Source organism: Rhinatrema bivittatum, chromosome 14 (assembly GCF_901001135.1).
Source record: "Rhinatrema bivittatum chromosome 14, aRhiBiv1.1, whole genome shotgun sequence".
In the NCBI taxonomy this organism is placed as follows: Eukaryota; Metazoa; Chordata; class Amphibia; order Gymnophiona; family Rhinatrematidae; genus Rhinatrema; species Rhinatrema bivittatum.
Window position 1 is genome coordinate 5,666,936 of NC_042628.1, and position 13,133 is coordinate 5,680,068.

The following is a 13,133-nucleotide window of genomic DNA, read 5'->3' on the forward strand; positions in this document are numbered from 1 at the left end:
CTCTACCTTTATTAAAAGAACAACCTTACTGAGGAAAATCAGGATGTATTATCATTTCACAGAATTCAGCACCAGAAAATATTCTAGAATCATAGCTTTGGTCTTATCTAAGGGAGAAAGCATACAAAAATGAGGCTTTATTCTATTTGAGCTGCAGTAGAGAGAACAAACAAAGCAGCCTTGGACCAAATAAGTCACGGAAGTCAAGGAGAAAACGCATATCTATGAAGCAGCCTTATTAACACAGTATCTCCTCTGGTCAGTGTATAATAAACAAAACACATCACTCGCAGAGCACAGCAATCCAATAAAGGTCCTCCCTGCGCAACACATTTTTTCAAACTTGCAAAGACCAATTAAGCAAAAAAGAAAATTAGCATTTTTTTTCAGAAAAGGATCCAAATGAGTCTATGACATGGTCACGGTTATCAAAATAAATAATGTACTGTCTTTGCACAATGTGTGCTTTTTGCAGCTCATGACGGCAGCGGAAATAAAGAATCACAAACACATTGAAGCAAACATCCGAGTTATTTCAGCATTTATGTAGCAACTCTGCACGTGGGCACTATAAACAAATCTCCTGCCCCAAACAATGACAATCTGAGGGGCCTATATTATAATCATTCTCCCATAGATAAAAAAAAATGTAATCGTTTTTGGCCACAGCCTTTCCAAAGAATGTTCAAAATGACTTACAGCATTATTAACCATTCAGATGCAACAAGTCCCTTCCTGAAAAAAGCTTTCAACCTAGAGCTTCATTCTTTCAAACGAAATAAGCCATCATCGTGTGCATTAGGGCCGTAACGCATGCAACAACTGCCGCATCGCGTCAGTAATATTTAAATTCGGGAAAGGGGAGTGGATAGGGCGGGCAAAAAAAAACCAATTATTTCTGGTACCGCTGCGGGCAGTAGCACCGAAAATAATACCACCTTTTGGTGTGGCACTATGGAGGCGACGGTGGGCAGCACAGCTGCAACCATGGCAGGTGAAAACGCACCGCCGCAATGTGGCCGGCTGCCCACTATCACCCCCTGCCCTTTTTTTTTTCACGACGCAACATTCTAATATCAATATAAATATAGCAGAATGGTGAATCTAGGCCCGAGTTGGTACCTGAGGCAGCCAGAGATAAAATGAATTGCCCAAGGTCAACAGGAGCGCGAGTGCGGGAAGTGGGCTTTCAAGCCTGATTTCCCTTGTTGTCATCCTAACCACTGGGCCTGTCCTTCTCCCTTTAGAGAAACCTTTTAGTGCATCAGGCCCTCTGTGAGCACCCGAAGCAACAGGAGGTTGCCCAGGGTTTGCTAAACTACCTGAGACGAGTATGACGTAACTTTAGTGCTCAGATCCACATGGCTTCTGCTTTGTTTCCCAACAGGATGATGGAATACTCTCTAGACGGGCACAACGTGAGTTTATCTGCCATCCGGACTGTCCGAGTACTCAGGCCTCTAAGAGCCATTAACAGGGTTCCAAGTAAGTAAAATCCGCCGTTCTGAGTATGAGCACATAACCCAAAATCTGTAGCACGAAAATCTGCTGCTGTGACACACTATTTTCCTACTGACAGGCTGCATTTTGGGAATGGTCTTCAGAGGTTGAAAGGAACTTCCTTGGAAGTCCCATGGCAGGAATATTCCAAAAAAAGCTGCATCTGAAATAATTCTTATTTCTGCATTAGCATTCGAGGCCATGTAGCTTAGGTTGAATTGGGTTAAAGTTCAGGCTACAAATTTATACATGTTGAGAATGTTTAGAAATGGAAGTGTTTGAGATAATAAACACCCCGTGTCCATCCCATCAAATGGAAGTAACTGAGATAAGGAACACCCTGTGTCCATGCTGTAATCAATCTACAGTTTTAATCTGAATTATCTTCCTTCTCATCATTTCTTGAAAGAACATCTGATAGAGGTACATGATAAATACAATATTATTATGTTAAACTGGAAGATCTTGTAGAATTATGGGACTGCATATCAAGATACATAAAGACTATTTTTCAACAAACTTGTGTTTTTACTGGGCAAGAATTAGAGCGTAAAAGTGTGCTGTTTCCATGGGGGCTGTCCGGCTTGAGTGCACAGCAGCAGGGGAGCCAAAGCAGTGCACACTGAGGCTACGGGCATGACCAGCGCCTAAGGAGCTACTCACAGGTAGAGGGAAGGCCAGGCCAGCACACACCGTGCACAGGTGAAAAGTAGCACAGCCCAAACTGGTTTGCTGCCATAATGCTGCTGCTGCTGCTTCAGTCACTTCCTAAATCCCAGCCATCGTTGTGTTCCCTCCCCAATGATGCTTCCTGCTTTCAGAGTAAGTGAGACTGATTGCTGCATAGCATTTGACAGGTATGGAGCATTTTGAAAAGTCACAGGCCTGTTGTACTGATCTCCTGAATGACAATAACAGCACAGCTTGCCCACAAGGTTTCAAAATGCTCATAGACTCAGTATTTGGCACATCAGTCTGATGCACCACCTAGGTTTGAGATAGAGTTGACGCATCAGAGTTGACTTTAGAATGGAGGTTTGGACATATTCCTGGAGGCAGGGTCCATAAAGCATTATTAACGTGCAGTTGCAGAAATTCACTTCTTTTCCCTGGGATAAGCAGCATGGTATCTGTCTGTCCCTTAGGATCCTGCCAGGTACTTGGAAACAATTTGGTCTGACCCAGTATGGCATATCTTATGTTCTTATATTTTCCTTGGGCCTGAATATATCAACTTTGCAAAATATTTCAACGTTGGCAGATCCACCTGGAGTTGATGGTTCCAGACAGTTATCGAAGAAACACTAAGTCTCTCCTAGTTTTAACCTCTGGCTTTTCTAAAGGAAATCAGCATTCCAAATTCATGGAGGCATTTGGACATCGGGACTAAGTCAGCATGGAGTCGTCTAAAACCTTAGCACTACCAAAAGGCAACAGAGAGGGCCTCTAAAGAGCTTTGTCATCTGAAAGGTCAGACTGCCAGATGCTTTGGGTCATCAACAATAGCTGAGCCATTTCATCCTATTTTTTTGTAATCCCAGTAGACTTACTTTGGGGGATGTAATCCTGTTTGTTATGGAAATTGGCTCTGCAAATCCTATGCTGCACTCAGATAAGCATTTTGAATAATGGGACTTATTCAGCTATTATCCTATAAGCAAACATGAAAGAGCAGATCTAGATTACCAAAATACTCAGTGGAGTAAACACATCAAAAGGGACAGTTGGATAACTTGAAAGATAAGATTTGGCCTTTGAAATCCCTTTTATTCAGTTAGCAGCAAATACTGTGTATCCCAGGCCTGGGATCTGCATCTTGCAGGGGGAGGCCTTCTCGTTAGGAAATGAATCATAAGAGAGATCGGCTGCAAAAGCTGTCCACGCTCCACTGAGATATCAATTAAAACCGAAATCTGGGAAGGGGCCTCGATTCTGTTTATTTCCTGAAACAGCAGTGAAATATTCTTTTTTTTTTTCATTAGGGGTTAGTGAAATAGAGATTGTGTTTCTACCAATGCATGCAGCCGCCGCACTGCTATCTCGGTACAGAATAAGAGCGCCAGTTCAGGCACACAGTAAGGAACTGAAGTGGTCCCTCGGCCCGCTTTCAAGTGGGATCAGCTGTTCTCATCCCACAACCAATTTGAAAGATAAACCAGCAAGTTAGAATTGTTTGGCACTTGTGCCAAACTCTGCAGCATCGTTCTTGAGAGAGAGATGCTAATTTAATGCTCCTTTTATCATCTTTATCCTTTAATCATCCTTTGAAGTGAGTAGAATTGTCCGAAGCTGCTCCCTTGTCCTTCAGAAATTGCTCTTCTCGATCCATAATTGCCTCCTATAGAACCCTGCCCTCGTGTTCTGCCCCAGGGCAGGGCGGGAGGTCTGAGGGACTCAGCCTGATGCCGCCACTTTTCAGGTAGATTTTGTTGAAGAAGCCACCTTGTAGGGGGGTGGGGGGGGGGGCTCCTTAGGCTTCGGATAGGAAAGGGCTTCACAAACCGAGCTACGTTCCTCCTGGTTCTGAGTTCTTTTGCTGCCATCCAAGGTACTCTGTGTCCTTGATGATTTCAGTAGGACGCACAGATCTATAAATTCTCTCAGCCTTTTTTATTTTACAAAGTCTACTTTGCCCACTGTGCATAGACACATGCGTAAGGCCTTATGCACAATACATATTTACGCTGTTGTAAGGGGATCTGTTCGTGTCAAAAGATTTGCTTGAGGTCTTCCTAGCCAGAGTTTAGCACCTTGAAGGGGGATAGTGGAATAGGAGGATTCCCCTTTGAAAATATCTGTTTATTCATTCAAGTCAAATGCGTTTACAGACCACACCACGACACAAACGCCTGGAGGTTTTCTTCTATATTTGTTTGTTTTCTGCATGGGTTTCTCATGTTCATGCAGTGTTTGATGTCTGAAGATAACCTGCTGTTATGTATTCTATGAAGAGTCAATACACATTGAAGACTAGGAATAAAAATATCCAGTAAAACACAAAATACCCTGCTGGGGATTCTAGAAATATGTAGAATGGGGGTGGAGACTCAAGGGAAGAGCAGGGTCAACGAATCCCGGAGCCTCCTGCACAGTGCTCAGTGGAATGGGGGTGCACGATGGTGCAGAAGTGTCAGTTCTGTGCTCGTTCATACCCTGTCTAATGCATGTGGGCTTTTGATGGTGTTTCTGGAACTGTAATAAAAACTGACCCAGGGACAAGATCTGATTGGACTCCGGCTGGGAAGTAATATCTAACAGACCATTTTGCACCAAGATCAGAAAAAAGATCAGTCACCATAGGCAGGAAAGAGCTGAAAAATCACTCTACAAGACTAAGAATCTGTATAGCATTTTTATAAGTATTTGTGAGTCACAGGAACACAAGAGAAACTGAACTTCTATAAACCTTGGGAAGAACAGCAATGCCATAGCAATAAACTGCCACTTTAAACCACTGCTAAAAAGTAACCAACCAAGCTTGAGCATCTGATTGGCGCACACGTGCCACATCCCTAAAGACTATCCTCGAAAACCACGTAGCCACTCGTGAAAAGGAGCGGGAACATAGGGAATGAACTTTGCCTTTTTGCCAATGAAAGTGAATCACTGCACTGGAAGCAGAAATTGTTCTGAGCTCCCTCTAGGGGCAAGAGGTCAAAACTACTGCTGAAAGTTAAAATTTCATTTCATTTCAATTCTTATTTATATAGCACTCCACCAAAGTGGTGTGCCAGCATACCTACAGTATAACATCATGCAATCCATAATCTGCATTAAAATAATAAAACTCCCTTACCCCAAATCACCCCCATATTCTCCATGTCCCCATGAATCTTCCAGATCTTATCTATTTCCTCAGCAGCACACCACCACAACCTGCTCCTCCCAATTCACCACAGGTTAAACCTATCAATCTTATTCCCCCTTCTCCCCAATAAAAATAAAAGTCTTCTGTTCCTTTCCTCCATCAGGGAAAAGCCCCTTTTGTACTTTTTTTCTGAGTACTAGAAAATTAGACTCCAACCTGACATTCAGAGGGGCTGAATTCCACAGTTCTGGTCCCTGCTACCAAAAATGCCCTTTAATGAAAAGAAATCCTACAGGGATCTCCCTGCTTTGCACTGATCCTTGGTAGAGACGAGGCCAAGTGGCAGCCTGTGCAGAAAGACGCCCTCCAAAGACTCACGCTTCCTCCTCTTCCCTCTACTTCTCCCTTTCCAGGCTTTCGCCCCCTTCTGCACCCCTCCCTTCATTGGTCTCCCGGTCCCGACTGACATCTTCAGAGATTAGCATGGGGGCCCATGACCCAGCAGGCACTCACAGACCCTGTGGGGGCCCCAACCGCTCCTCCTGCTGGGCTGCCTCTTACCAAGGGTCCCACCTGAAGATGTCCACCTACCAGCCCTACGGTGCCCTGTGCAGTTCTCACAGGTTATACACCCCAAAGGCCGGCCCTGTTCCCCCAAGGTAGAAAATAGGCACGTAAGCAGTAATCTACCACTTACTTTCTGTTCAGTTGTTGATGTAAACTCTTTCCCAGGGCACACCTGACATTTCCTGCAGGCTGCAGTGCTAACAGCTGGGTTCAGTCGTCCTAATGCCGCACGACATTACAGCCCAAAATACCACAGAGGAAGACCGGGAAGATCTATTTTTAGTGTTTCTGAAAGATTGCAGAGCAAGGGAACGTGAAGAAAACCTCGTTACCCTAGGGATGCTCTGTATTTGCTTTAATAAATAGTCCATGGAAAGTTCTGGACATGTGCTGATTAGGAATAAACTTCCCTATGTGCTGTCTAACAAAGTCAAAGACCTCAGAGATGGTTTAATTGGCCTCAACTGATTTCCACTTTTTTGTGCTTTATTGCATGCTGTATGTCTATAAAGAGAGAGGATTCATTCATTTATTTATTTATCATGCTTATATTCTGCTGAGTTAGGCGGATACATAACACAATTCAATAACAGAGAGCATAAAAGAAACAGACAAACCCAGACATCCCAGAAGTAAGGCTCATGACACAGCTGAGAAACAAAACTACAACTGCTTCACTCAGGAAAAGCCCTCCTGGAAAAGTAGCGTCTTCCATGGTTCCTCTCGCTGCTTTCGGAATTTCTTGTGGAACCAGCAGCTACAACTCCCTAGTCACAAATGAGATCCAGGCCAGCAGGTTGGTGACCCAGCAGCGTTTGAATGCTGTTTAGATTATTACAAAGCTCAATGGATTGGATTAAGCAGGGGATCCTAATGCTCATCTGTCCAGGATGGAGGTCAACAAAAAGTAACTTGGATAAGGAGAGCACTCCTAGAGTCACTCAAGGGTGCAGCAGCAGGAGTGTGCAGGCTGAAATGTGTTGTTTCATTTGTGGTTTTCCTTTTGGTTTTGTTTTGATTTTTTTTAAATAGCGCATGCTAAAACATTTAATATTTAATAGCATGTGCTATTAAAAATGAAATGAAAAAACCCTGAAATTTCAGATTTTTTGTATCATTTTATTTTAGAAACAAAACAACATGAGAAATATTATGGATATTGCTTATGTTATTTCAGATTGCTGCACATCACTATGGACTGGAATAACAGGGCAGACTGAATGAACCAATTGGCTTTATCTGCCATCAGCTACTACTTGTTACTATGACCAGTCATTCACAACAAGCAGAGACAGTGTTCTCGGTCCCCTAGGGTTCAGAAATACTCTTATTTATTTATTTCCTTCCTCTATCCAACAAAAACATGTTCCAGAAAGCTTTACAAAACAGATAACATAAAATATATTACAAGCAACTTTTAAACAAAATAAATACACCAATCATAACATAAACAATACAATTGCTAAAACATAAATAATAAAATAACAATACAAACAGCATTATAAAAACACAACATAAAATTCATCATGACCAGTATAATTCCAACTCTTTAGAAAATCCCTATCAATCAAAAGCTAACGTAGAAAGCCATGCTTTAGGAAAGGAAAATGTCACAGGAACACAAGAGAAACTGAACTTCATTTCCATAGATTTTGCATTAACGCTGATCGCACGTGAACTTCCGCTTGTTAGCAGCGCTGTTGATGCAGGTTAACTGCTTGTGATAGCATTAACGTGCTTTGGGATATTGGCCCCTCTGCGCTCATTCCTACAGAGAATGCAAGGACGGTCTGATCGTGTCCCTCCCACAGAGAGAGACCACATGAGAGAGGCCGGAACCAGTGGGAGAAGGCCAAAAATGGGAATGTTGTACTGGGTGCACCATGAGGTTTTCTGTGAATGCCAGGGAGAGCTGCAGTCCTGTAACCAGAGATGCTCAGGGAGGGAAAGGGTGGCTGTTATTGTTTTTATGAAACATTTCTGTTCAGGAAAGCTGCTCACGGCAGTGTCAATCGTCACATACTACCAGTGGTTTTAAAGGGCAGGAGAACACCAACAAAATATGAAACAACAAACACCAATGAAATTTCATTTTGTATTTGTGGGTTTAGCATGCACTAAAGCAAAAGGAAACGGGATTAAGAGAAAAACAAAACTAAAACCCAAATGAAACAGCACCTTTTTTTCCATGCAGAACCGTAAGCAAGACTTCTCAGAATTAATCAAAATACACATTCCCTGCGCACGCCATGTTTTATGCACATAAACCTGGAAATGGAATGAGAATGAAGCATAAAGATGATTTTGAATCAACAAGAAAGAAACAGATGGAAAGACAAATGAGCAAATCCAGAAAATAATCTGCCCGTTTACTGATTTCAAACCATCTGGTTATTGCATGGAGGGCATCCTGCATCGTTTCTGGAGCAGATATTATGAGACAATAAGAAAAGCAACAGCAGTTAATTAGCGGTTCATATCTGATGCAGGGAGAACGCATTCTTCGCTTTGGATGCCAGTTTTTCTTTGCAGTAACTATGTGAAAAAAGTGATTTGAAAGTCAAAGAAGAGACAGAAGCTAGAAGGCTAAACATGACGTTTTTATGCTATGGCTTTTATCACTGTAGGATGAGGTTTAAATAAAATCAAACAATTTGCCATTTCTTTGGCCACCATAAGCAGAAACGTACAAATAATTCAAAGCCAAACTCAAACCAAGTTCAAATTTGAATTTTTGGGAACATTGGAGCAGCTTCACTGAGATGCGATGCATATCTGATAATTTGCAGAAAATGCAGATTGAATCTTCCCACTGCGGATCATCTGCGAATTAGTAAATCTGCTTGAAAATGTGATGCGGATTCTCTGGTTGCAGGAACTTCATGGAAGATTTCATTTTATTTTATTTTTTGTTCAAGTTAATCGAACTGCCAGAATTTTGTGGGTTTGGAGAACAGAATTCTGGCAGGCCTAGCAAATTAGTTTTTGGACTTTTTTTTTTGTTTTTGGAAACTTTGTACGTGTCTCATCGTGGGGAACAGGAGACGGCCCTGATGCACGGCTGTTACCCGGTCCATTAATATGCAGCAAAAGGATTCAGGTGGCAAACCATATGACACCATTTTTTTTTTTTTTACTTAATTAGTGCTATCAAATAAATTCACACTTTCCCCAAAGCTGCAGTTAAACACAGTTTGCTTCTTAGAAAAATGAGATTAGTAACCTAATTTTGCTTAGAGATTTCACAGTTATAAAACAGCTTTTTCCATTTTGAAACAAAATATCAAAATATTCAGCAGCTCTCTTTTTCATCATGGAACAGAAGTCCCCAGAAAACAAAATCTAACTGAAATGATCGAATGAATCACAGACCAGATTGATGCAAACTGAAAGCGTCCTTGCATTGCTAAGATGCACAGGAAGAGAATTGCTGCTAATGAGCTTCTCTTTAATTCTGCTCCTGCTGGGGCCAGGCGGCATTGTATTATTGCATTGTATGCAAGCCGAGTTTCATGTTGTTTAATTCCACAATCTTTGTTTTCAGTGGTGGAGGGTTAAATCGTTGCTAATATAGTTCATTAAGTTAGCATTTTAATCCTGTTCTTAGCTCGCTTTTAGCATCTTTTTTTAAACCGGAAAAGCGAGTAAGAAATAAAGTTGATAGAGATGATATCGAAGAGGTTCTCAGGATCAGCCAAAAAGTCAAGAAGGGACTGTCCTCAGCAAAAGGAGGACCTTGCATTTGATTTTTGCTGATCTTGGTGCACCCTATGGCCTTTGATGGTTGTCCATTTGTCTTCTGCAACTGTGTTCCCTAGGACAAAGACGAACTGCTGCACCAACTGGGAGCTTTCAATAATATGCACAAACATATGATAGGAGGAATATTAACAGTGACCGGAGAGCGGCGGATAACAGGATATGTCACCTTTATACGCATGGCAAGCTAGAATCCAACAACAGCTCCTGCTAAGTACAGAACCGGCAGCTAACAATGTACTAGGGATGTGAATCGTGTCCTCGATCGTCTTAACGATCGATTTCGGCTGGGAGGGGGAGGGAATCGTATTGTTGCCGTTTGGGGGGGTAAAATATCGTGAAAAATCATTAAAAATCGTTAAAAATCGAAAAATCGAAAAATCGAAAAACCGGCACATTAAAACCCCCTAAAACCCACCCCCGACCCTTTAAATTAAATCCCCCACCCTCCCGAACCCCCCCCCCAAATAACTTAAATAACCTGCGGGTCCAGCGGCGGTCCGGAACGGCAGCGGTCCGGAACGGGCTCCTGCTCCTGAATCTTGTCGTCTTCAGCCGGCGCCATTTTCCAAAATGGCGCCGAAAAATGGCGGCGGCCATAGACGAAAAAGATTGGACGGCAGGAGGTCCTTCCGGACCCCCGCTGGACTTTTGGCAAGTCTCGAGGGGGTCAGGAGGCCCCCCACAAGCTGGCCAAAAGTTCCTGGAGGTCCAGCGGGGGTCAGGGAGCGATTTCCCGCCGCGAATCGTTTTCGTACGGAAAATGGCGCCGGCAGGAGATCGACTGCAGGAGGTCGTTCAGCGAGGCGCCGGAACCCTCGCTGAACGACCTCCTGCAGTCGATCTCCTGCCGGCGCCATTTTCCGTACGAAAACGATTCGCGGCGGGAAATCGCTCCCTGACCCCCGCTGGACCTCCAGGAACTTTTGGCCAGCTTATGGGGGGCCTCCTGACCCCCACGAGACTTGCCAAAAGTCCAGCGGGGGTCCGGAAGGACCTCCTGCCGTCCAATCTTTTTCGTCTATGGCCGCCGCCATTTTTCGGCGCCATTTTGGAAAATGGCGCCGGCTGAAGACGACAAGATTCAGGAGCAGGAGCCCGTTCCGGACCGCTGCCGTTCCGGACCGCCGCTGGACCCGCAGGTTTTTTAAGTTATTGGGGGGGGGGTTCGGGAGGGTGGGGGATTTAATTTAAAGGGTCGGGGGTGGGTTTTAGGGGGTTTTAGTGTGCCGGCTCACGATTCTAACGATTTATAACGATAAATCGTTAGAATCTGTATTGTATTGTGTTCCATAACGGTTTAAGACGATATTAAAATTATCGGACGATAATTTTAATCGTCCTAAAACGATTCACATCCCTACAATGTACCTCCCCCTAGGAACGGGAGGAACATTGAGTAATAGCTCCTAGCCCACACGAGCACTGACATAGAGAATAAAGCTCCTCGTTTTCTCTCAGGGATTTTACAAACTCTTTCTAGAAATTGCACATCTCTGGAAGTTCAGTGACTAGGTCACGCCTTTCAAAATGCATTGAGATTGCACAGCTAAATGTAGCCAGTCATAAAGAGGGCGACTCCAGAGGTGCTCCTGGGGTCTAGGGGGAATTTAGCAGAATCACCACAGCATACAAAAACCAGTCCTATATCTATTTAAGTGGCCAAAATATAGCTGGATAAGTCAAGTGCTAAGTGTCTGGGTTTTTTTTAATGGCCCCCGTCCTGTTTTCAGATTGGACATCCTGAGAGAAGGAGCACGTAGCTCTCTCACATGCTCTGCCCCGCCCTGCCCCCACCACATAAGGATACGTGTGAGCAGGGGATGAGGGGACAGCTGACACATTAATGCTTCCTGCTCTCTCCACAGGTATGCGAATACTGGTGACCCTGCTGTTAGATACTCTGCCTATGTTAGGCAACGTCCTCCTCTTGTGTTTCTTTGTCTTCTTCATCTTCGGCATCGTTGGTGTCCAGCTGTGGTCAGGGCTGCTAAGAAACAGATGTTTCCTGGACGACAATTTTCCAATGTAAGTACAGCAACAAACAATATGAACAGAAATCAATTTGAGTCTGCCTGGTGGAGCACACACATCAGGCATGTGCTGGAAAATACTGCGTTTCGGTTTGTGTTTTTAAAAATAATAATTTAATAGCTATATTGATTTAATATCACCCTGATGGGAAGTGACTCTCATGAATACCTCCATTATCTCTATTGTGTTGGAATCATAATCTCCCACTCCCTACATACCCTGTGCTCTGAAACACAGAGTACTCTCCCCAGAAATCATGGGCCTCACTAACACCAGGAAGAGTACTTCTGCAGAATCAGTCCCAACACTATGAAACTTCCTTCCATTACGCATCAGAGTCATCCCAGAACTCACAGCCAACAGGAAAGGGGTGAAAGCACATCAGGGATTGCATTCCAACTAAGGACACGGACTGTATTCCATTACATAGGTAGAGTGCACTATTTATGTACCGTATCCTATCTAGGGATACAGATTCTACTACAGACTGTACAGGATACAGGAACAGACAGGACAAGACTCTGGAAGAGACAGGACTGGACAGGATACTGGAACAGACAGGGCAAGACCAACAAGGCAGACTAGGACAGAACTTAGACAAGGCTGACAAGGGAAACACCAAACAAAGAACACTGAAGCCCAAAGACAGCAAGGCTCAGAACAGACAGAATAGACCCAAAGACCTCAGGGCAGGATACAAGAGAGAATAGGCCAGAGGCCTCAAGATAGAGAACAAAGCAGGATAGACCCGAGGGCCTCAAGGCAAGGCAAGGCAAGGCAAAAGACCCACAGGCCACAAAGCAAAGCAAGGTAGAAGGCTTGTAGACCACAAGACAAGGCAAGAACGTGTCAGGTCACAGAGCCAGAAATGACACCATGAGACGACCAGGTTAGAATGGCAAGGGCTGGGCTTGGGCGTGGCAAGGGCAGTGAGGAGGAGTTTGGTAAGATTAGTGATGAGGTACACTGAGGGCCTCTGCTGGTGGGGGGGCATCATGAGGGCTGAAGAGCAGGTGAAATCCTAACAGTCTCATCCTTTGCTTGGTAGTTTTTACTAATCTTGTAGAAATACCTGGGCCAGAGGTGGACAACCCCCGTCCCCAAGGGCCACAAACAGGTTTGAATTTGCAGGTAACCAAGCTGTGCAATGTAACCTGATTCTCAGACCAACTATAGGGAAATATGCCCAATGCAGACTGAAAACCAGGCCTGTTTTCTGCTCTGCAGCAGCAGAGTTGGGCACCACCGATGTGGGTCATTATCAGTAAAGGAACAAATTTCTTTGGAGAATAATTTTCAAACAGCTGGGAAAGAAATGCATGAAAGTTACACCAATTCTCAGAGTGGACTTTCGTGCAAACATCTACCTTGAGAATTACATAACACACACAAAGTCATATCTGCTTTTTACAAGGTATCAAACACGCATGCTTTTAAAAATCGTAAGTATGTGTACATCCTAACT

The 13,133-nt window shown here is 43.8% G+C and overlaps 1 protein-coding gene across 1 annotated transcript in view; it reads left to right on the forward strand.

Moving 5' to 3' along the window:
* Positions 1-13,133, forward strand: part of CACNA1H (calcium voltage-gated channel subunit alpha1 H) — a 449,793-nt gene that overhangs the window by 256,829 nt on the left and 179,831 nt on the right. The window contains 2 exon segments of the mRNA XM_029576705.1: positions 1,388-1,485; positions 11,503-11,662. Of these exon segments, the coding sequence (XP_029432565.1) occupies positions 1,388-1,485; positions 11,503-11,662 (258 nt within the window).